This window comes from Elephas maximus, chromosome 2 (genome assembly GCF_024166365.1).
Source record: "Elephas maximus indicus isolate mEleMax1 chromosome 2, mEleMax1 primary haplotype, whole genome shotgun sequence".
NCBI lineage: Eukaryota > Metazoa > Chordata > Mammalia > Proboscidea > Elephantidae > Elephas > Elephas maximus.
In genome coordinates, this window is record NC_064820.1 from 226,796,939 (window position 1) to 226,820,647 (window position 23,709).

Sequence of the window (23,709 nt, forward strand, 5' to 3'; positions counted from 1 at the left end):
CTAAACCCACGCGCCCAGTACAACTACCACTCACCGCCTGGCTACTGAGCACTTGAATGTGGCTGCCCGGTTTGAAAAGTGGTGTAAAATACAAAACAGACTTCTAACGATGAGGATAAAAAACAAAATGTTAAATATCTCATTAACTTTTATAAAGATTACGTTACGATAATATTTTTTACATAGAGTTAAATGAAATATTACCAGAATTAATTTCACTGCTTTTCTTAAGCTTTAAAGTGACTACTAAAAATTTTTTTGTTAATTATATATGTGACTCGTAATATTTCTATCGAAATCTAATCTTTATGGGATAAAAAGACAAAACATGCTGTCTTCAAGAAATCCATTTTAAATATGAACACATAGGTTAAAAATAAGGGGATGAAAAAGATATTCCACACTAACACTAATCAAAAGGAAGTGGGTGTGGCTATATTAATAACAGACAACGCAGACTTCAGAACAGACTACAAGTAGGGACAAGGAGAGGCACTTCATAATAATCAATGGGTCGTTTGTCAAAAAGACATAATAACCCTAGTGTGTACGCACTTAATATCAGAGTTTTAAAATACACAAAGCAAAATTTTCTAAAACAGAATGAAAAACTAGACAAATTCACTATTTTAGTTATGTTTTAAATACTGCTCCCTCAGTAATTGTTAAACCAAAAAAATGCTGAACCTGCTGCTGTGAAATGGATCTGACTCACGGCAACCCCACGTGTTCGACAGAAGAACTGCAATCTTTATGGAAACAGATCCCCAGGCCTTCCCTGGTTCCACCGTGTGGGTTCAAACCGCCAACCTTTAGGTTAGTAGTGAAGCGCAAACCGTTTGCACCACCCAGGGATCTTTTCAGCAACTGACAGAAGTACACAAACTACAGTGAAACCTTTGAGAGCCAGAACTCGACGGGGCTGCCTGGTTTCTCCAGGTCTCACAGGTCTTCTGGCTTCAACAGGGTGCATACAGTCTTATCACTTTGCTATCTCTCCTTTTAGGGGGAAATATTTGAGTTTTCCTTCGCTGACAGGTTTCTGCCTTACACAGTTTCTGGCTTTTGCAGGTTTTACTGTATTAGCAACTTCAAGCTGATAGTAAACAACACTACCATCAACTTGGCCTAACTGGTGTTTATAGAACACTTGACCCGACAGCCACAGGGTGCACATTCTTCTCAAGTGCACATGGAACACTGCAGTGGACCATGGAACAGGTTCAATAAATTTAAAACGAATGAAATCAAAGCGTATTCTGTGACTGCAATGGAATTAAACTAGAAATCACGTAACAGGAACAATGAAAATCTAGAGAAAACCCAAGCGTTTGGGAATTAACCACACTTCCAAAGAGGAGACCACAAGGGAAGTCAGAAAGAGGGGTGTCAACACATAGTGGACACAGGTGAACAGCATTGCAGGAGAGCTTTACAGCATTATATGCTTATGTCAGAAAAAGAAGAAAGGTGAACTCACGTTTTGAGAAAATTGTATAGCATTAAATGCTTATGTATAAAAAGATTTATGAAAGCACTGTCTAAGGTGCTCGGAAGCCTCTTCTCATTGTTGGCACTGTTTGCCATCCAGTCCTGGCTCCCTTATGGAACAGACCTTCCTTGACCTTCTCTCTCTCTCCTAATACATTTTACTCTCAGCAGCAGTAAGAAGTCAGATGATGGTGGTGCTGTGTGCCATTGGTCTATTCTGACTCCCAGCAACTCTGTAGGACACAGCAGAATTGCCCCATAGCAGGTCACCAGGGCTTTCTCCCACGGAGCAGTTGGTGGGTCTGAACCACCGACCTGATCAGCAGCCATGTGCTTAACCACTGCACTGCCAGGGCTCCTTAGAAATCACCTAGGACCTTCAACACTTGCCTGGGAGGTCCCTATAGTTAGACCACCCAGTTAATTTAGTACTTTTTACTTCCCATGTTACTGCAGGTGACAAGGCTGCTACACATTCTGTCACTGCATAACAAGGGTCCCCTGTCCTCAAGTTTCCAAAATCACTCTCCTCATTTTCCAGTGAGCCCTCACCTGCAGCCTCCGGAGGCCACCAGGCTTCTCCCAAGACCCTTCGAAGCACTCTAGATGTTCACTAAAACTCTCCTCAGAGGACGCTAGTGGTCCAGTGGTAGAATTCTCACCTCCCAGGACCTGGGTTCAATTCCCAGCCAGTCCACCTCATGTGCAGCCACCACCCATCTGTCAGTGGAGGCTCGCATGTGGCTGTGATGTTGAACAGGTTTTAGTGGAGCTTCCAGACAAAGACTAGGAGAAAAGGCCTGGCAATCTTCTTCCAAGAATCAGCCAATGAAAATGCTATGGATCACAGCAGTCCGATCCGCAACCGACCATGGGGATGGCGTGGGATCAGGCAGCATTCTGTTCCATCGGGGATGGGATCGCTATAGTTAGGGGCCAACTCACTCTCCTCAAAGTCCTTCCAGCTTGTACTGGTTTCGGAGCCATGCCCAATTTTAGGTTTTTGTTATAGCAGCATACCACTTTGAGGTATTAAAATCTGAAGGAAAAAAAATTCTTTTAAAAATGGCCCCCACGAGGACCACGAATTGCTAGTGCTATCCACTGGAAAGAAACTGAAGACACCTTTAAAGTCCATGGTTTCTGGCCAGGGGAGACTTTGTGGACTTATCGGGAGAACACTGAATCTGGAGCGGCTGACATGCAAGAACGGAGTCCCTACCCCTGAGACAGAAACCAGTAAGGCATTTGTGAGACTGTGTCAGAGGCACTCCGCCTACAGCGTGGGAGTGGAAACTTCAGGGGAAGATGAAAAGAGAGTTAACTCTGTGTCAAAACAGAGCAAAAAACCACCACCACCACCTCTTAGAAATGTGGCTCAGGAGAAAATAAAGGTACAAAACGGTATTTTAAAGCAATATTCTTCTTCACATAAATGCTAGTGTTTCTATAAAAATGACAAAATACTGTAGCCATACAAATACAGGGTTTATTTTTAAAACTTGGTGAAGGACTTTATTACCATTTTTAGAGAATTCATAAAGAAGTAAGAAAAAGACAACCCTATAGAAAAATGGGAGCCCTGGTGGCACAGTGGTTAAGAGTTTAGCCGCTAACCAAAATGTCAGCAGTTCAAATCTACTAGCCACTCCTCTGAAACCCTCTTTGACAGTTCTACTCTGTCCTATAGGATCATTATGGGTCAGAACCAACAGCACCTAACAACAACAACAATAGAAAAATGGGCAAAGGACTAGAGCAGACATTTCACAGAAAGTAGTGTGATGACCACATCCAAGTGTGCTCATGTCCAACAATACAAACATCCAGTAACCCAACTTCATTAATCAAGGAAATACAAACGAAAACTACGAGGTAATGTCATCACACATCTGCCAAAACAGCTAAGGTGAAAAAGAAAGTTCCAGTTGACTGTATGGTGCAACAGTAACTCTCGGGCACCGCTGAGTTTACATTGGTACAACCACTTTGAAAAACTGTTGCCATCTACAGCAAAACACAAGCGTTAACAAGGAGCCAGTAATTCCAGTCCCAACAGAAATGTTCACCAAAAAACACATACCAGAACGTTTATCGCAGGACTGTTCCTAACATAAAAATCAGCAACTGCCTGTTAAGGATTAAATTGTGTCCACCAAAAAGTTACATTTAAGTCCTAACCTAAAAAAAAAAACGTACCTTTAAATATGACCCTATTTGGAAAGAGGGTTTTCTTCTCATATGTTAATGAGATCCTACCAGACTAGGGTGAGTCTTAAACCCAATCACTTCTGTGAGATGTCTTACAAAAAGAGCAGAATAGACAGGAACAAACGGGAAGGCAGGCATTAAGCAAAGATTGTTTCTGTTACAGAAGGAATTGTGTTCCCCCCGCCCCCCAAAATATGTGGCAACTTGGCTAGGCCATGATTCCCAGTATTGTGTGACTGTCCACCATTTTGTCATCTGATGTGATTTTCCTACGTGTTGAAAATTCTACCTCTATGATGTTAATGAGGTAGGATTAGAAGCAGTTATGTTAATGATAAAGGACTCAAATTTATAAGATTAGGTTGTGTCTTAAGTCAATCTCTTTGAGATATAAATGACAGAAGCAGAAATAGGGGGACCTCATTACCACCAAGCAAGAAGGGCCAGGAGGACGCATCCCTTGGATTCGGGGTCCCTGTGTTAAGAAGTTCCTTGACCAAGTGAAGACTGATGACAAAGACCTTCCTCCAGAGCCAACAAAGAGCAAAAGCCTTCCCCTGGAGCCGGTGCCCTGAATTCAGACTTCTAAACTACTAGACTGTGAGAGAATAAATTTCTCTGTTAAAGCCATCCACTTGTGGTATTTCTGTTATAGCAGCATTACATGACTAAGACAGTCTCCAAGCAAAGGAATGCCAAAGACTTCTAGAAGACACAAGAAACTAGGGAAGACGCCCACAGAGTCTCCGCTGTGTCTCAGATGGGACCCTAATTTAGACTTTCAGCCTCCGAGACTGTGAAAAAGTAATATTCTGTTCTTTAAAGCCACCCACTTGTCATATTTTTTATTAAAGCAGCACTGGAAGACTAAGACATTACCCAACACCCATCAACAGTAAAAACAGATAAATTGGGGCATTTTCACACAAGGGAATGCTACAGGGCAATGAGAAGGAACAATACATAACTACATGCAACAACATGGATGAATCTCAAAAATACATCAAGTAAATAAAGCCAGAGACAACAAAAGGCCAACCTACCATATGTTATTAAGTCAAGCTGGGGTTGCCCTTAAGCGGGGAGGCGACTACTGCAAGGGAGCAGAAGGGGGGCTTTGCAGGTGTTGGTAAATGGTCCATTTCTTAAGGGCACTGCTACACGCATGTTCTATTTGTGAAAAACTCAGTGTGTGCACTTTATGTGCACTTTTCAGTTGTATACTATACTTCAATCAAAATGAGCAAAAAACAAGAAAGTTCTTAGAATGAAGCAATGTGATGACCAAATTTCTTTTTAAAATCAATGAAAGAACTGGAACAAAATCCAAGGACTCTCCCAAAAAGCAAAACCTATAGAAACCAGAAAGAAGGGTGGGTAGGAGATTAGAATAATGAAAGGGATGTTTATAAGCCAAATCTTGGGACTCCCAGAATAAGAGGGCAATAGATGAAGCTGACTCATCAGGAGGCTGATTTATGAACCAAAAGGCACAGTTAACATTTTACAGAACAAATGACTCAGTCTTGTCAACAAGCTAAAGTCATGGAGGACAAGAAGTACGTGATGATGTTGTTCTAGGTGAAGAGTCAAGAGATATAAAACCAAATACAACGCGTGGGCCTTGACTGTAAAAGAATGTTCTGGAATAACTGGGGCATGTGCATACAGACTAGGCTATCAATCAGGGTCCTAGCAAAAATCAGACTGCACACTCAACTGAGATTATCTAAGGGACTGCGATGGATTGAACTGTGCTCCTCAAAGTTGAACTGGCAAAAGTTGTCTGGTAGATGTATTTACGACCCCCCTCCAAAAAAAAAAAAAAAAAACAGGTAGCTGCTGAGGCTGCCTAAGTACAACCAAACACCTCATGGGATCTGATTCCTTGGTTTGGAGGTTTAGGGTCATGGTTTCATCGGACATCCCAGTAAATTGGCCTAATAACATGTTTAGTGCTTCTGTTCTATCTCCTGGTTCATTGTGTAGTGCCTGGGGTCTTAAAAGCTTGTAAATGGCCATTCAAGGCACAACTGGTCTCTATCTGCCTGGAGCAACAGAGGAAGCACCAGCCTCAGGAATAGGAAGAGGACATGGAATGTGTGGCTAACTGCCTCCCTGAACAACTGCCTCTTTGCCATGAGATCAGAAGAACTGAAGGGTGCCCAGCTATCATTACTGGATATTTTGATCAAAGATTATATAGAAGAATCCTGATAAAGGTATGAAAATGCAGAACAGAATTTAAAATTTTTATGGAATCCAGATTTTCTGGAACCATGGAGGCTGGATGAACCCTCAAAGCTATTGTCCTGAGATAATCTTTAAACCTCAAGCCAAAAATATCCCCTGAAGTCTTCTAAAAACCAAATGACAGTTTAGCTTGACTTGTAAAGAATGCCTGCCTTGAGCATTATGCTCTATTAAGATATGTGTGTATAGGACCAAATTGACAACAGCAACTTGAGAGAGCAGACAGCAACCTTAGGCAGCAGTGAGATGTTAAAGGGGAAGGAACATCTGCAAAAGGAGGGGGAGAATGGACGCACGACTCAGAGAACATAATCGATGCTGCCGAACTGTGCACGGAAAAACTGCAGCACCGGCGTATGTTTTGCTGTGCTGTGTATATTCTCAATAACAAAATAAGTAAATTAATAATAATAATTACACAAAGGTAAGAGGGACATGAGGTAAGGGTCGACAGACTTCTCTAAGGGCTAGACAGGAACTCAGCTAAGCTTTGCAGCCAGGCGGTCTCTGTCATAGCACAAAACCTGCTAGACTGTATGTAAATGAATGGTGCTCCCAAGCTTTATTTAGGAACACTGAAATTTGAATTTCCTCTGATTTTTATACATCACAAAACATTACTATTCTTTTGCTCTTTTTTTACTTCTTTAAAATGCAGAAACCATTCCTACCTTGGAGTTTGTACATTACCAGGTGGTGGGCTGGACTTGGCCTCCAGGCTGTATCTGCCAAGCCCTGAACATAGATGAGCCCAAACCTGAATTTCTACCTAAGCCCAAGAATTCCAAAGTGGGTTATTAACGAACACACTCCCCGTAGCAGACACTTCCCCAGTGCCAGCAAGGTCAGGGTCCTCCCACGGCCCTGGCCGGGGCCCACTCCGCTGCCCTGAACTGATCCTACCCAACCACAGCCTCTGGCAGCTTCAGTTCTTCCCTGTGGGGGTGGTCCAAAGCACTGGACAAACAGCATCATGTTCAGATCAGACCAATTTGTAAAGAAAAAACAGGCACTTAGGAAAACATGAAGCACCCCAGCTTTGATATTCAAAATGATTTGGTTTCTAAGTACCCAAGAAACCCCACCCCAAGGTCATGCAGAACCGCAGGGCTGCGTGTCCCCATGCCTGAGCTCAGCTGGACATATCAGCTGACATGTCCGCAGCCAAAGCATCAAAAAAAAATTTTTTTTCAGATTATGAAGCGAACCTCTCAGTCACAAACAGTACACTCATCAAAATGGTGTTGCTCAATACATTTTGAAATCAGCTCTGCGTGTTGCTGCTAAAGGGTTCCAGAAAGCTGCCAAAAGCTCATCTTTATTGGTCGGTAATTAAGAGTTCAGCTGACGGCCCTGTTGCTTTGCAGTGAGTGCACAACAAAAGCTTAAATCAAAATAATACGCATAAAAAAAAAAAAAAAAAACGCATGAAGTTACTAACAATTCCCCTTTAGAATTCGGTTCCCCCCAGGGCTTACACACCTATGCGTCTTGAGATGAGTCCATTTTCTGTACCACTGCTGCCCAACAGAACTCTGAAAGGTTGGGAACGTTCTCTATCTGCGCACCCAAAACAGCAGCCACCAGCGACACGTGGCTACTGAGCACTTGATACATGGCCAGTGTGAAGAAGGGCTGAACTTGTAATGTGATTTAAATTTCAACAGCCACGCGTAGCCAGTGGCTACCCTACTGACCAACGTACTACCATTTAGGATGAGAGGTATTAAAACAGGAATCATGCTGCCATAAAAATTTTGCTCATAGGTATAGCACACACTCACTATGTGGGTGGTAGAAAAATCAAAGACTCCTACAAACACAGGTCCACAGGTTTCCTCCAATGTGAAGGACCAGATAAAATGCTGAAGGCGATCCCATCACATAGCCTGTAGCATCTTTAGCTGTGCAAACACAGTTTTGCATGGCTACTCTTCAACCAGAAGGCGGCATGAGACCCAGACAGGAGGCTTGGCGACAGGGCATCCTTCAGAGCTGAGGGCAGGTCCAGCCTCCAGCTGGCCCTAGGTGTCCAGCTGACCTGGACAGGACCTCACTGCCGCCAAGCATGGCAGTCAGGAACCACGTCCACCTTGTTCTTCTTCCAGGAAATGCCAGGGAGAGAGGGGCACGTGGAAATGGCTCGCTCCTTCCAGGCAGTGAGCTCACTGCCGGGCACTGAGATCAGCAGCCCGAGGACGCTTCACCCGACTTCAGCTTCTTGGTGTGTCCGTTGGGCCCAGGCTGCGGGCTCTTCCGTCGCTGCCTCTTCTCCAGCTGCTGCTGCAGTCTCTCCTCCTTCTTCTTCAGGTAAGTCGTCATGTTGTCAAAGGTGGCCTTGTACAGACCGCTGAAGCTGTCCCCCACACCAGTGGAGCCTGGGACAGAGACAGAACAGAGCCTGGGTGGGACAAGGGCCATGACACCTCCTGTTCAGATGCAGCTCCAGTTACCCCAATGAGAACTCACTCATGCTTCCTCCCTCCTTGGTGTGCCCCAGCTGGCAACCTGACTGTTAAGACAGGTTGCCATGTAGTCGACCCCAGCTCACAGCAACCCCATATGTGTCAGAGTAGAATTGTGCTCCAAACGGTTTTCAATGGCTGATCTTTTGGAAATAGACTGCCAGGCCTTTCTTCCAAGGTACCTCTGGGTAGACTCAAACCTCTAACCTTAGCAGCTGAGGGCATTAACTGTGCACCACCCAGGACTCCATGCATCTCCCATATGCCCTACATTTTACTCACCAAGGGGGCCCCACTGTGTATGGCATTCTGTAATCTGCATTTTCCTACAATTTTAGACTTGCTCCTGAGAAGCAGTTTATGTTAACGTCCTCACCTTCTAACATGGCCCAATTCCCGTGAAGATGACTGGAGACTTTGTTTAGCACGTCATTTTCAGAAACAGGCTGAAGAAGACAAGTGAAAACCTTTCAGAAAGAGGCAGGACAGGACCCACCAGGCTCTGCCCAGCACTCGTGATGGGAAAGCCTGCGGCGGGGAAGATTCGCTGCAACCTCCTCGTCCCTATCAGCTTCCTAGTGCAGACCTGAGGAGCAGGCGGGGGTCTCACCCACCAAGCACGCCAGGACTGCTGCTCGTTGCAACGCAGACACATGCCGTGAACATGCCCGCTCCAGCGGGCTCACTAAAACTCCCTGACTCAAGGAGCCAGCAGACCCAGCCTGGGGGAATGTGCTTTACTGCTGCTTGTCAGATAAAAACCCCAGAGAGGTGTGAGCAGCGTTGGCAAAGGTGACAGGGAGCATCCATGCACTTTATCTCACTCATCCCCACCACATCTTGTGATGAAGGATGCTCCCACTTTACAGATGGGGAGACAGAGCCACGTGGGCTCACCCTCCCCACCCCTACACCCCACCACACCAGGGCCTTTGCAGCTCTGAGACCCCCACCTAAGGCCCCAGGCACTCAACTCTGCTAAGCTGACAGCATTAGGGACACAGAACGAAGCCACACCAGCATCGGCCCCACTGCTGACAAGATAGGTGTGATGAGGACACCCACAGGAAAAATCCCCAAATGAAGGCCGGTTTCCAACTGGAGGAAATCTATCTCCAGGCACCGTCGACCTACGCAAACCCTAGCCAAGCTTCCTCGCCTGCCCCCGCTCCCTCACACACACTCCACTGGGATGGAGAAGTGACAGAGCTGAAAGGTCTCAGGTGCACAGCCAACATCAGAGTGCCCCCCCGCCCCCCCACAGCTTACAGGACAGCAGGAGGCGGAACATTCCAGAAGGGCACACCTCACCTGCCACTGCCCCTGCACCGGCTGGCAAAGCACCACAGGAGCTTCCCGGGAGTCCTGCAGGACCCACAGCCCCGGTGTCTCCTCAAAGGCGACGTCCCACACCCGGTGCTGGAAGGACAGCTGCTGCTTGTAAACCAGCAGCTGCCGGAGGGCATCCAGCTGGAAGATGTAGACCACAGGGATCCTGGGCACACAGAGAGAGAAGGGACTGCGGCCACCACCAAGCCGTGTGGGCATCAGCTGACACAGCCGAGTCTCGGCACCCCCAGCTCCCATGCCTGCTCCAGAGAAGCGGGTCTCACAGTGGGATCCCAGACTGGCAGCCTCAGCACCTGTGGAACCTACTGGAAACGCACATCTTCAGACCCACCCCCAGGCCCACTGAATCAGAAACCCCAGGTGGGGACCAACAACATTCAACAATTCATGTAACCCTCCCCCCCGCCACAGGCACCTGGGACAAAAGCCACACGGGGCTGCCAGCACTTACCCATCACACAGCAGGGCCACACAACTATCCTGGCGGCAGTACGCGATCCGGGACGCAGTGAACCTCTGCAAGAAGAGGGGGGCTTAGCTGCCACCACCACCCAGGAGACCCGAACAAACCCACAGGACTGTACACCACCAAGGAAGGGGAGAGAAGGGAGTTCTGGGACCTTCTGGAAAACCATGGACCATTTGTTTCGCACACAATTCCGCCTCACCAGGGCCAAAGGAAGAAGCTTCCCGTGGCTCTGGCCCCGCCCCAGAGCCTGCGGAATGTCTCCAAAAGCAGGCTGGCCAAGAGCAAGAAGAGGAGCGAACTAAGCACTCAGAGGGAAAAGAAAAAATGTTAATTACCAGACACAAGAAGCCAAAGTGCCTCCACACTTCCAGGCGGAAAAAACGTTAAGACATAAAGAAAGTGATGAGAACTCAGAGTCACAAGAAGTCGGGAAGAACGAGCCTGGTGCTCGCTGTGGCCGCCCAGCAAGAAACGCAGGAACGCCAGTGCACTCCTGGGGTAGCCCCAGGGCGGAGCAAGGGCACCAGGATGTGGGGACCATCCACAGCACAGGGAAGCCGAGGCACCCGTGAATTGGCCCACGTAAGTCAGACCCTGCAACCGCCGTGCTCTGCCACGGACCCTGCTCATACGACAGAAACGAGACCGGCACCAGCCTTGCCCACAGGTGGCTGTGGGGGTTAAGTGAGGGCACGCAGCAGTCAGGACCAGCACCAGGCTGACAGCCTGTGGGGTCCTTGGGCCCCAACCTGGCAGGCCTGACCTGCTCACAGAACAGAGGCCACAGGGCAGTGTGAGGCCCAGAGGAATGGGGGCAGCTCACAGAGGATGAGCAGAAATGTCCTTCTCTTTTTGTCCCCCTCTTAAACCAGAACTCACCCCCAGACCACATCCCGGACACCAGTGGAACGCTGATCCCTCAGGGCTGCAGGGGCCCAGGAGGAGCTCCAGGGCAAATCCAGAAATCTCAGCCTGAGGACACACAGTAGGGCACCCACGCCACTGAGAAACTGCCCACAGGTCAGCACCATGCACCAGCTATGCAATCCTTAAGTAAGCAGGCCTGAGCAGAAACAAAAGCCAAACCCTCCTGCCCCCTGCACAGGCCCAGGCCTACCTCAGGGCAGCACAGCAGTAAGCCGGTGCGGGTCCCCCTGGAGCACCCCACACCCTGGTGTCCAGTACTGGACTCTCCTGAGCACGCAGGACTCCAGAGCAACCAAAAGGCGGCTACATCTTTTCAACTGAAAACCTCCCCAGCAACCGAAGACCCCGGTGACATGACCCCAGGAACGCATGGGAGGGCTGGGCAGGGGTTCAGAGCAACCCAACAGGAGGCACCCTGGAGGAAAAAAAAAAAAAGGCCTCTAGTGTTTAAAAACTAGAGAGACCAAAATGTTAACGAAGCAGGTAACGAAAGGCTACAGACAGCACCAGGTTCTCGAGCCTCCTAAGGCCAAGGGCCGTGCTCCAGAGGGACGTGCAGACACGGGCTTGGAAAAACCACAGTGCCTTCCAAAGCAAAGCAGCCCACACTCAGCACTCGTCTGTCCTCACTGGGGTTTATTCTGAAGAAGAGGGAGCACAGGAAGCGCTAACCATTTAAAACACGAACAGCCTCAGCACTGCCATCACAACCCAAGGCCTTGGGACGCCTCCCAGACAGTGCAGAGCAGCCGAGAAGGGGCACGTGGCCTCTGCTGGCACCTAGTGATGCCCTCAGCATGCAGCATACTGAGGCGCACTGCGTGGGAGGAAGGGCGCAGGCGGTGCTGTGAGCACACCCAGGGCCTCCACAGACGAAGCATGTGTGGGCGGGCATGTACAGAGGAGGCACAGACTGATGTCCCACAGAGCCAGTGAGGAAGGACAGGGGGCTACATAGCAGTGTCCCCAACCCCACCCCCGCATGAACTGGCAAACTGCCAGCTACCTCCCCCAGCACAGCCGGGGAGTGGTATGGTGGGCGGAGCTCACCTGGAAAGCAGGGATGAGGGAGAGCTGGGGGGTGACTGAGCACGCACACAGGCGGCACCAGAGCCGGAGGAGAGCTGCTCACCCGGAACAGACCAGAACCCGCCCCCAGGAGGCCTGCAGTGCACGTAGACAGAGCAGACATGGAGGAAAGAAGCCAGAGGGAGCGTAGCTGACAGCACCCTGTCCAAGAAAACAAGGGCCGTAGGACATCTGACCTGGATGCAACACAGACCAAATCGGAGGCCAGGAACCTGGGCAAGGGCCCCCATCTCCCCACCAGGTTCGTGTCCTGCCTGGGTGAACCTCCACCCCGTGCCGCCTACTGGCCAGAAAAAAGCACCCTTCCCAGTAAGATGGCAGAACCATCTCACACAAACTTTACGAACACCCAGGGCCAGCCACACACACCTAGGGCCGTGAAATGAGCCCTGCTTGGGCACTGAGCCCCTCCCGCCCACCCACACAGCACCTCTGCCAGGCTGCTGGCCCAGGCACCAACGTCCTCCATTTCCAAGCAAGAGAGAGAGGACCTCCTGTAAGCGACATGTCTGACGCACACGGAATGTGACCCATGTGTGACTCCCACTGACATGGTGAGGTGCCCTCAGCATCTGAAATACACAGTCTCTTCCACTCCGGAAGAAGTCTGGCATTGGCGTCAAGAAGTGTTCCTAACATAGAAACAACAGTTCTCAGAGAACCCAGGAGCCCAGGCACGTGCCAACAGGTCCAGGTGAGCCATGTGGCACCTTACCTTCTCTCTCTGGGGCGCACCCGGCTCCTGCAGGCTGGTCACCAGACAGCGATGCAGCTCCCGCCCGCTCCGGTACTCCCAGAGCCGCAGGGTACCATCCTGCATGCCAAGGACACGGGTTAGCCCACGTCACATGCAGACGTGGGAGGCAGCTCACAGAAACACCAGGTGTTCAGAGGCTGGCAGGTGTACCCGATTGACTGGCCGGCTGTGGTCTGTGGCAACGCTGGTGAGAGTGGGCATGGCCTCTGTGAACCAGAGGCTCCCTGGTCGTCTCACCGTGTAGCAGCTCACACAAACCCCACAGCAGGGCAGGCCAAGGGCTCAAGACAGCCAGACCATCTTGTTCTAGGAGGTCAGAGACCACAGCTGATGGGCTCATCCAAGCATGTACTCACTCACACACACACACACCCCCTCACACATGCACGAGTAACCGGCAGTGAGCAACAAGGAAGCCTCAGCCACTCCGCCACTCAGGATCAGCAAGCACCATCTAGTGGCCACCAAGGGACACGTGGACTTCTACCCCAGAGGGCTGCTGTGCACCTGAGAATCCGCACCTGAGCTGCCCCCACCAGGGCGCTACCCCACCCCTGGGCTCCCAGCTCCGTTGCGAGGAAACCAGAGTGAAGGGCAGCACGCTCAGCACTCACCCCAGAGGTGGACAGCAGCAGCTCTGGATGGTCGGGCACCACGAATATCCGGCTCACAAACCTGCAGTGGGAAGGTGAGGAGTGGGGAATTAGACCAGACTCTGCAGTGTCAGCGCATCCTGGAGGCAGCCGGCAGTTCAGAAAGCAGAGGCCTCCCCAGCCTCCCCACGACCTCAACAGACTCGCCTGCCCCCGAAAAGAGGCCACATGTGAACAGGGGTCAGGGATACACGTGCTGTATGTGGGCCTGTGCCGACAGCACAAGAGCGTTTCAGCGACACGGCCACCAAGGACCCATCTCACCGCCCCCACACCTCACTTATGCCAGCCACACGTCACTACACACCTGCCGCCGAGTGATGGCACTGATGACAGTGAGACCCAGAGGATAGAGCACGGGGAAGGAAAGCAGCATGCAGATAGGAGGCCCCCTCACAGCCAGGCCCCAGGCACCTGAAGCTCCCTCCATGGAGCGGGAACGAGAGCCCAGTCACTCCCCAGCCACCACGCAGCCTCGGCACCAGAAACCTGGTGGCCCGGCCAGAGAGCCAGCTCGGTGGACCACACCAAGTCCCCCATGCAGGGCTCTGCCTGCAACGGCCACAGAATGCCAAGTTGCGGCTGCTCTCCTGACAAAGCGGCGGTTGACAGTGGACCCTGGGAAGCATGACCCCAGAGCCCATCTCAGCTGATCAGTCACACACACAGTCTCAGCACCTCCAGGGTGCAGCGCACCCTCATTCCCACCAGCTCGGGCTTGTGCCACCACTAATGTGTCAAGCTCACTCGCTGGTCCCTTAGGCCAGGCCACCTTGGCCCTCCCCTTATCCGAACCCCTCCCAGCCTACCCCACTCCCTCACCAGGGGCTGCCTTCCAGGAAGATACTTGGGGCCCCAGTCTGTTTCTCCAAGTGGAAAAGACAAAACGCACGTTTGGCTCAGGGCTTTCATTCCCGAGGGCGTGGGTCCCCTCAAAGGTCTCAACAGGAGAGAAACGATCACTCATTCAAGTATCTACTGACCACCTGCCACGGGCCAGGCACTGCGCTGAGTGGGGAGACAGCAACAAGCAAAACCCAGAACCCCTCCAACCAGACGCTAGAGGGAGACAGATGTCTGACTGGGAGCTAGAGCCAGGCTCAGTGCTGTCCAACAGACACGAGGCAAGCCACAGACAGAGGCATGGCTGTCACTTTTAATTTTCTAGAAGTCACATTAAAAAAGTAAATAGAAAAACTGAAATTAACTTTAGCAATATATTTTTATTTAACACGTTATATCCAAAATATTGCCATTCAACCCATACGTTTCACAGGTTTCTGGTAATAAGTCTTTGAAATCGGGTATGTACTTGCCACTTACGACTCGCCTCCCCTCAGACTAGCCACAAGTGACGTGTGGCTCGAGGCTCCCATGATGGACAGCGCCAGACAAGAAGAAGTGCCTGGCCAGGGCAGGAGTCATCTGAGAGGTGGTAGTCAGGGAAGGCCATGCTGAGAACAGGTGGCCTCAAACCCAAAGCTAAGGGAAGGAAGGAGTGTGGGCTGTCTGGGCAAAACCAGTGCCCTCCTCAGGACAACAGGTCCAAAGGCCCTGAAAGCAGCATACCTGGTGGTGTCGGGTGCAGCAAAGACCCCAGCAAGCCCAGAGCAATGGGGAAAGGCTGGAGAGCTTGTGGGTCACGGGGACTCCAAGCTGCTGATTACTAGGGAGCCAGATAAAAGTCAAGCTACCATGAGGTACCAACCAAGTGACCAACAATCTCCTCAGAGGTCAACGTTTGCCTTCCATTAGAAACCAAGAAAACACAAGCAAGCCCAGAGCTGAAGTAAATCCCTTCTGTTTCTTTCCCATCCTCAGGTTATATATTTTAAAACATTTCAGCCAATTAAACTAAGTGTTCTTCCTTTGTGAAAACTCTTACTAGCCTTTTGCCTGAGAATTGCCGTATTCCTCAGAAATGCCTTCCTTATCCATCATAATTCCATGAAGAAGACAGCTCATGTACCAGGAAGCAGAGGTGACAAGAGCAAGGGCGGTGGCCAAGTTCAAGGCTATTTAATCCTTTGACAGTTACAATCAGTAAACCACGATCACTACCAAACTGCCCAGCAGACCCGGGGCCTCAACTCTGAGAACTGAGGAGGTTCCAGAACAAACCCCATCATGAGGTTGACATGGAGTAACAGACCAGAGGAAAAGGCTCAGAGCAAACGCCTTTCTCTCACGCTTCTGGTCACACTGGGCTTCGTGGGCAGCAAAAACAAATGGTCAGCCTAGGCTAACACTTCAGGAGCAATGAAAAATCTCCCCCTAATGTAGGTGCCGAAGGTGAGAACGTGACCAACCAGATGTGACAGCACACACCGGGAAGCACCATCATGGCACTGGGGGGAGTCTTGTTGCCAGAAGGGTTTCGAGCGGCTCCATGACTGCCTGCCACCCAGTGCCCACCAGCTCTCATACCTCCACCTGCTGTAAAACCAAGCTTGCGCCAAGGCTGAGGATGTGTGAGCAGCCCAAGGAGCAGGGAGTGCCCAGGAAGGACACTCACTCGGTGTGTCCGAGGCAGAAGGACTCAATGCTGTGGGGCGCTGCCAACCAGCTCACGCGAATCTTCTCGTCACGGTCTGCAGTGAGCACGTAGCGGCCATCAGGACTCACTGCCTGCGTTGTGGGGACAAATGAAGGAAGACACAAAGGCTGCACCTCTCCAGTTGCAGTCACAATGCCCCGCTTCTCATCCCGCATCTGGGCCCCATCGACACCCCAAAGGCCCTTCGGAAGGGAGCCTGCACCCAATCAGGAATGGGACGTGGCCCTAGGGTACGTCAGACCAGCTCCTGTCCCCTCCAGACGCCCCTAGTCTAACTAGTGTCCAGGCCTACCCAGCCCCTTCTCCTGCTCTGGGTGGGTCCCGAGCCCACCCCAGCCCCACCCTCAGCTCTGCACCAGTGAAGGACTTCCCTGGGTGCCCTGTCTCCTCCAGCTCATCACACCTACAGAAGTCTTTGTTCCCACCCACCATACCCCACATACAAGTCCCTCGGCTCCAACAGTGTGGGGTCACTTCCCCGTCTTCCTCTCACTCTCCCCACGCCCATCACCAAGCCTGGTGCTTTCTCCTTCAGACACCCTGGTTATCTCCTTTCCCTGCTCAGCTCCTGCCCTGGCACCCCCACGCGCTGGCCCTCCCTGGACCCCGGGCAGTCATCTGTAGATGGGATGGGACAGTGTCCAGCTCAGGGCCTACTGTGAGGACCAAACCAGGGTGGCGCTCTCGACCCGCTGCTCCTGCTGGCTCCCTGCTCCAACACCAGACCCAGCCTGAGCCCACGTCTGGAATCGCTTATCCACTTCCTACCTCCATTCACTTGTCTCCTGGATACAGGGCTCTCCCTAGAGGGCCATTCCCACTATGGGAGAGCCACACTCTCACCCAGACATGCAGGATGCAAAGGGGTAGCACCCCTCACCGCCTGTCCTGCTCACCTCTCACCTCCACCCCCAGGTCCTGGGAGGCGGCGGCATTTCCAGCTGTGGCCCTTCCTGCTCACCGAACAGTCTCCACAGAGAAGCTGCCTTGTTGAGACCACATGGCCTCAAGTACAGGCGCTGGTTCTCCCACCTCCCTGCAAGCCTCCAGGGGGCTCACATACGCTCCTCGGACCCTCAGCATTTCCACACAGGCTAAGGGCAGGCTGTGCAGACTTTCTGGGGGCAGAGGACACTGTCACAGGGCAGGAGCCACGGTGGCACACGCCTGCAATAACGACATTACAGAGCAAACCCGAGGACTCGCTGTGCTGCCCCAACTGGGAAAGACGCTGCCCACCCTGCTCGGAATGCACCCCAACGTCCCTGGGGCACCCAGGCATTGCTTTGGACCCACATGTGCTTTACGTCCATAAAAGTAAAGACCCAGAATCAGGAAAGGTGTGTGTCAGGGTTGTATCCTTTCACCACACTTATTCAATCTGCATAAAAACCAAACCAAACCCACTGCCGTCAAGTCGATTCTGGCTCACAGTGACCCTGCAGTACAGAGCAGAACCGCCCCCTAGAGTTTCCAAAGAGCGCCTGGTGGATTCAAACTGCCGATCTTTTCGTTAGCAGCTGTAGCTCTTAACCACTATGCCACCAAGTTTTCCATCCAGTCTGTATGCTGAGCAAATAACCCAAGAAGCTGGACTATATGAGGAAGAACAGGGCATCAGGACTGGAGAAAGACTCATTAACAGCCCATGATATGCAGATGACACAACCTTGCCTGCTGAAAGCTAAGAGGAGTTTGAAGCACTTACTGATGAAGATCAAAGACCACAGTCTTCAGTATGGACTGTACCTTAGCATAAAGAAAACAAAAATCCTCACAACTGGACCAATAAACATCATGATAAGCAGAGAAAAGAGTGAAGCTGTCAAGGATTTCATCGCCCATAAAAGCAGCAGTCAAGAGATCAAAAGATGCACTGTACTGGGCAAATCTGCTGCAAAGGGCCTCTTTAAAGTGTTGAAGAACAAAGATATCACATTGAGGACTAAGGTGCGTCTGACACAAGCCACAGTATTTTCAATAGCCTCATATGCATGTGAAAGCTGGACAACGAGTAAGGAAGAATGATGAAGAAATGATGCCTCTGAATTATGGTGTTGTCAAAGAATACTGAATACACTATGGACTACCAGAAGAATGAATAAATCTGTCTTGGAAGAAGCACAGCCAGAATGCCGCTTAGGATGGTAAGACTCTGTCTCACATACTTTAGACATGTTATCAAGAGGGATCAGTCCCCAGAGAGGACATCATGCTTGGTAAAGTAGAGGGTCAGTGAAAAAGAAGAAGACCTTCAACGAGATGGACTGATACATTGGCTGCAACAATGGACTCAAGCATAACGACGACTGTGAGGATGGCACAGGACCAGGCAGTGTTTCGTTCTGTTGTACACCGGGTCGCTATGAGTTGGAACTGACTCGACGGCACCTAACAACAGCAAGGACATAGGGCATCTTCATTTTAACTAACAAACGAACCACTCTCCCTGCCCTAAACTACCAGTCCTTCTTTTTGCCCCCTCCGCATCGTTCTTATGCTCTGCCACCATCACAGCTATTACTTGCTTCTCCCAATGCCTCATGAGCCGCCACAAGGGGGCCGTGTCTTCCCCATCCTCTCCATCTTGCGGAGAACTCTAGCCCAACTCCTTACATAAAACCAGCACTCACGTTTTTTGCCAAACTGACACAAGACTATTTGGCAAGCTCCCTCCCAAGAGTTATCCTAATAATGCACCCACGCAATGTGCTAGGAGAGCTGGACAGGGAACGGGCGTGGCAGACACGCAGAGCAGACATCGGCGAAGCAATCACCTACGTACCACATCCAACAGCATAGACAGGTGTCCCAGCTCGAGCTTTCCACGTCCCTGAGGCTCCAACACAGAGAAGGAATAGACATCCCCAGACTTGTCCGCCACGAGAACCTTCTCCTCGGAGGCTGTGAATGTCAGGGCAGTGCATCGCCTCACCACGGTCCTAGAAAGCCAGACAGATCCCACGTCATTTATCAAAATTTATACAAAGTCCCCTGACAGACCCCGAAATCACGTATTCAGCTGGTATGCGTCAGGTCCTCACGTATGTTTTCCTTCCCCATTACCAAAGACGGTGCCAAACACGTAAAGCCATCAAAACAACCGCGACAAAGCCAATGCCTTAGACAAACTTTACTTCTACTGTTTTTCCTCTAGAAAAATTGCTCCTAATGACAGAATGCAGGATTTTTTACATAAAATTCTTTCAACTTTGCTGTATTTGAAAACTGCCAAAACAAAACGTTGGGGAAATTGCTCCTGGACCCCAGAACCTCTGCTGCGTACCTGGGGAGACAGCAGTCAGCTCAAGTGTCAAGTGAGCCCTGGGACACCATTAAAGACAGACAAAAGCACACCCCCACCTGGGACCCGCCTTAGAGCTTCCACCACCAGGACCACCAGTGACCGCGACCCCTGTTTTGTCACAAGGAGACCCAGAATCCCACACATCCTGCCTGAGCTGTACCCCCCGCAGAAGAGGGGACTGTCTCTGACACCCTGAGCATTGGGGCTAAGTACGACCCAAGGCGGCAGAACAAGCACCGTGTGACCCTCCAGAGGCCACTCCCTGGGTCCAGGGGCAAGTGCCAACCAGGGGCACTGACAGCTGGACAGGCCTGACTTCTAGCTCAGCTCGCACTGGGTGAATGCGCTCACAAATTAGCCCTTGACCAGACCCACAAGTTCCAGCTCAGCTCACACTGGGTGAGTGCGCTCACAAATTCAGCCCTTGACCAGACCCACATGTTCCAGCTCAGCTCACACTGGGTGAGTGCGCTCACAAATTCAGCCCTTGACCAGACCCACATGTTCCAGCTCAGCTCACACTGGGTGAGTGCGCTCACAAATTCAGCCCTTGACCAGACCCACAAGTTCCAGCTCAGCTCACACTGGGTGAGTGCGCTCACAAATTCAGCCCTTGACCAGACCCATATGTTCCAGCTCAGCTCACACTGGGTGAGTGCGCTCACAAATTCAGCCCTTGACCAGACCCACGTGTTCCAGCTCAGGTGACACCGGGTGAGTGTGCTCACAAATTCAGCCCTTGACCAGACCCAGAAGTTCCAGCTCAGGTCACACTGGGTGAGTGTGCTCACAAATTCAGCCCTTGACCAGACCCACACGTTTCATCACATTTATCAACTGGCTCAATAACGATGTTAGCCCTAACAAGCAAAGTTATGTTCAGTGTCCGTGAGGTAACCTGGATCAGGGTCTGTGGCATCTCCGTGTATCGTCATCACCTGCCATCTCATCTCTAAAGGAAGATAATGTGCTCACCAGAAGGCAAGGGACCTGGGCTTCACTTTACAAAGACACTCCTTACATACCAGAAGTAACACTCTCAGCTCTTCACAGAACAGCGGCCGTCCTGTCCCTCCGTGCCCCATCCAAGGAGGCAGGCCCGCATTCCCAGGAAAGAGCTAACGTACACGCAGACCCCACTGTTGCTGGACTGCCGTCAGATGTTAGCTAGAAAGGAAACCTGGGGCTTAAAGGAATGCTGTCCCCAACACGTGGACTGACAAGACCCTGCACTCCCGAGCTCAGGGACAAAAGGACGAAAGAAGAAAGGGACAAAGCCCTGCCGCTCGTTCTCCTGTCCATCATTGCGCTGTGCCGCCTCAGCAGCTGAAACTCCTCCCCCGCCAGCTTACTGGTGCCCATGGAACTGCAGAGGGGGGCCGTCATGTAGTAAATATGGAGAAAATGACAACAGAAAGGCGATTAAGCTGGGGAGGAGGCAAGATTTATCAAAACCCGCAGCGTGCTGTCACTGAAACGAACGGCCCGTGAGGTGCCAGCAACACGGCCCTGCGTTCTAATCGGTGAACGAAGCAGCTGCGACAAAACCCCAACCACGACATCAACAGGGACAGCCTGGGACTGAAGTCCACAGCAAACGCTGGCCCTGGGTTCAATGACCTTGTCCACGTCTGAGCACCCCCGACCCCTCCCCCACTGCGCCCCTCACACCCCCTTTGGTCCTGGTCTCTGCCTCCCCGCCTGCATTCACATCTAGCTCGGCACAAAAATGGAATTCCTTATCTGGTCCCTTTGCTGCTTTCCGCAGCTCAGGGTAAATGTGGCCTGGCAGGGGTTCCAGGGTGCAGCCTGCTGTATGGCCCGATGCTCAGGTCCGTTATGGGGTGAACTGTGTTCCCCTGAAGTGTGTGCTGAAGTCCTAACCGCAGCCAGGCCTCCACACACCCAGGTACGGCATGACTTCTCGCCTCCTCTCCCTCCACGGGGACACGCTGACCACCCCCGTTCCCACTCGAGGGCGGCAGCTCCTCTCCAAACAGCTCCTCGGTCAGCAGCCATAACACTGGACACCCCTCGGCCTCAGGCTCCCAGAGGGAGAGCCCACGCCAACAGTGCTCACAGCGGAGACAACCTAAGGGTCCAACGACGGAGGCGACATAACCTTCACCACAGACACTATGACAGACACCACGTGAGGGAAACCGGGCTACCAATGCTACAACTTAACATCTGCAAATGCCACGCCTGCAGAGACAAGCTGGAGGACACACACCGCCATGTTCGTTATTCACAGGGGACACCTTTGGGTGGCGAGGTTAAGGGTGATTTTTATTCCCACTGTGTACTCTGCCCTGGTTTCAGATTACGGACCATAAAATTAAGGGGAAAACAGTAACCGAACTGTACTCAGAGGAACCCGTCCTTGGTTTCCCTGATCCAATTTTCCATCCCTCAGACAGCATACCAGGTACAATTCCGCAAAAGGCACTAACCATGACATCAACAAGTACGCCACACATCTGCTGCAGTTCTCCTCGGCTGGCCTTTGAGACGTTTGTCAGGTGAAGCAGATACCCAGGAAAATGGGACCCCAATGTCCCAGGGCTACAAATTATCACACTTTAAGCAACTGGGCTACAAAACAGTATGTGCAACTGTGGTTTGTGCAGACAGGCTTATATTTAAAACAAACAGGAAAACCCTGAATTTCCTTACGGTCAACAAAAAAAGACCAACGATCAACAGGAAAAAAAAAAAAAAAAAGATAATACAGTTCACTGGAGCCCTGGTGGTGCAGTGGTTAAGAGCTCAGCTGCCAACCAAAAAGTCTGCAGTTTGAATCCACCTGCGCTCCTTGGAAACCCTGTGGGGCAGTTCTACGCTGTCCCATAGCGTCGCTATGAGTCAGAATCGACTCAGCAGCAACATGTTGGGTTTTAATATAGCTCACAAGACACTACTGTTTCTTAAATACATACATATATGTATATATATATATAAAAAGTGCTCTCCCTCACTCGTGATAAAACAAGAACACAAGATAGGATTTTTCTTCTATGAGACTAAGATGATAAGTTTGCTTGCTAACACCCTGTGCTGTCGACACAGGGTGGAGAAAGGCAGCACCCTTACACTCTGGGCGGTAAACAGGCATAGTCCCTGTGGGCAATCTGGGATTATCCACCAAAATTACAAATACATGTATCTTTTGAACCAGCTATTTACTTTGCGGGATTTCTCCTACAGATAAGCAGACAAATAGAAAGTATTATACCTTTGCATGGTTATTCATTGAAGCACTTTGTAAAACAGTGAAGCAAGCAAAACACAAGCAAAAAATGTCCATCCACACTGGGATGGTTAAAAAAAAAAACTGTACAGCCACATAAGGGGATCCCATACAGCCACATCGCCTCTCTCATTTCCGTCTTCAGAAAGTCTTTACCTGGGCTGACAAGTCTCTCACTGTTCCAGGTGTGCCTCCAGGAGGCACAACAGCATAGGTTTAGTTATCATCCCAACATAGCCCTTCAAGCCTACAAGACACTCAAGTCTTCTGCTACCCAGGCCAAACACCCCTAGGTCCTCTGATCATTCCCCAAGTCTCCTCACCGACTCGGTGGCCTGCTGCAGGTTTACAAAGCCCATGGGAGTCACAGGTGGAGGGCAATTTGAGTTCTGTGATACCGAGCCATACAAAGTGCTGTCCACAGCCCAACAGCAATGGACAGCTTGGTGAAAATGCAGGCCCTCAGGGCCCCCCAGGACTAAAGAGTCAGAGTTTACACTGGAACAAGGTGCCCCAGCGAAGCCTGGACATGGGCATTTCAGAGGCACTGCCATACCACTCTTAACTTCACCAAGAGGATCTGCCATCAGATCCCATCTGCTCATTCGCCTTCTGTCTTCTTGGGGCCAAAGCCCCTCCTGAGATTCTAAGGAACCTGACACAGGCGAAATGAGCAGCCAGTGCGAGGAAGGCGTGAGCCACTACCATCCTCCTCTACTACCGGCCGGTTGCAGTGGAGTCGACTCCGCCGCACGGTGACCCCACGTGGGTCAAAGTAGAACTGCACTCCACCGGGTTCTCAAAGGCTGACTTTTCGGAAGTCTGTTACCACGCCCTTCTTCAGAGGTCACTCTGGGTGAACTCACACCACCAACCTTTCAGTACTATACAGGGACCCCTTCTTTTACAAAGGAGATGAAATCTCTGCCA

The 23,709-nt window shown here is 50.8% G+C and overlaps 1 protein-coding gene across 3 annotated transcripts in view; it reads right to left on the reverse strand.

The window, feature by feature from the left end:
• Positions 1 to 209: 209 nt before the first annotated feature.
• Positions 210 to 23,709, reverse strand: part of WDR4 (WD repeat domain 4) — a 35,302-nt gene continuing 11,802 nt past the window's right edge. For all 3 annotated transcript variants that reach the window (XM_049874950.1, XM_049874953.1, XM_049874952.1), the window contains 8 exons: positions 19,008 to 19,164; positions 16,181 to 16,293; positions 13,627 to 13,687; positions 12,971 to 13,069; positions 10,222 to 10,286; positions 9,732 to 9,915; positions 8,797 to 8,866; positions 210 to 8,333 (listed from right to left, as the gene is read on the reverse strand). In XM_049874950.1, coding sequence (XP_049730907.1) covers positions 8,140 to 8,333; positions 8,797 to 8,866; positions 9,732 to 9,915; positions 10,222 to 10,286; positions 12,971 to 13,069; positions 13,627 to 13,687; positions 16,181 to 16,293; positions 19,008 to 19,164 — 943 coding nt within the window. In that variant the 3' untranslated portion in view covers positions 210 to 8,139. The remainder of the gene's footprint in view (positions 8,334 to 8,796; positions 8,867 to 9,731; positions 9,916 to 10,221; positions 10,287 to 12,970; positions 13,070 to 13,626; positions 13,688 to 16,180; positions 16,294 to 19,007; positions 19,165 to 23,709) is intronic.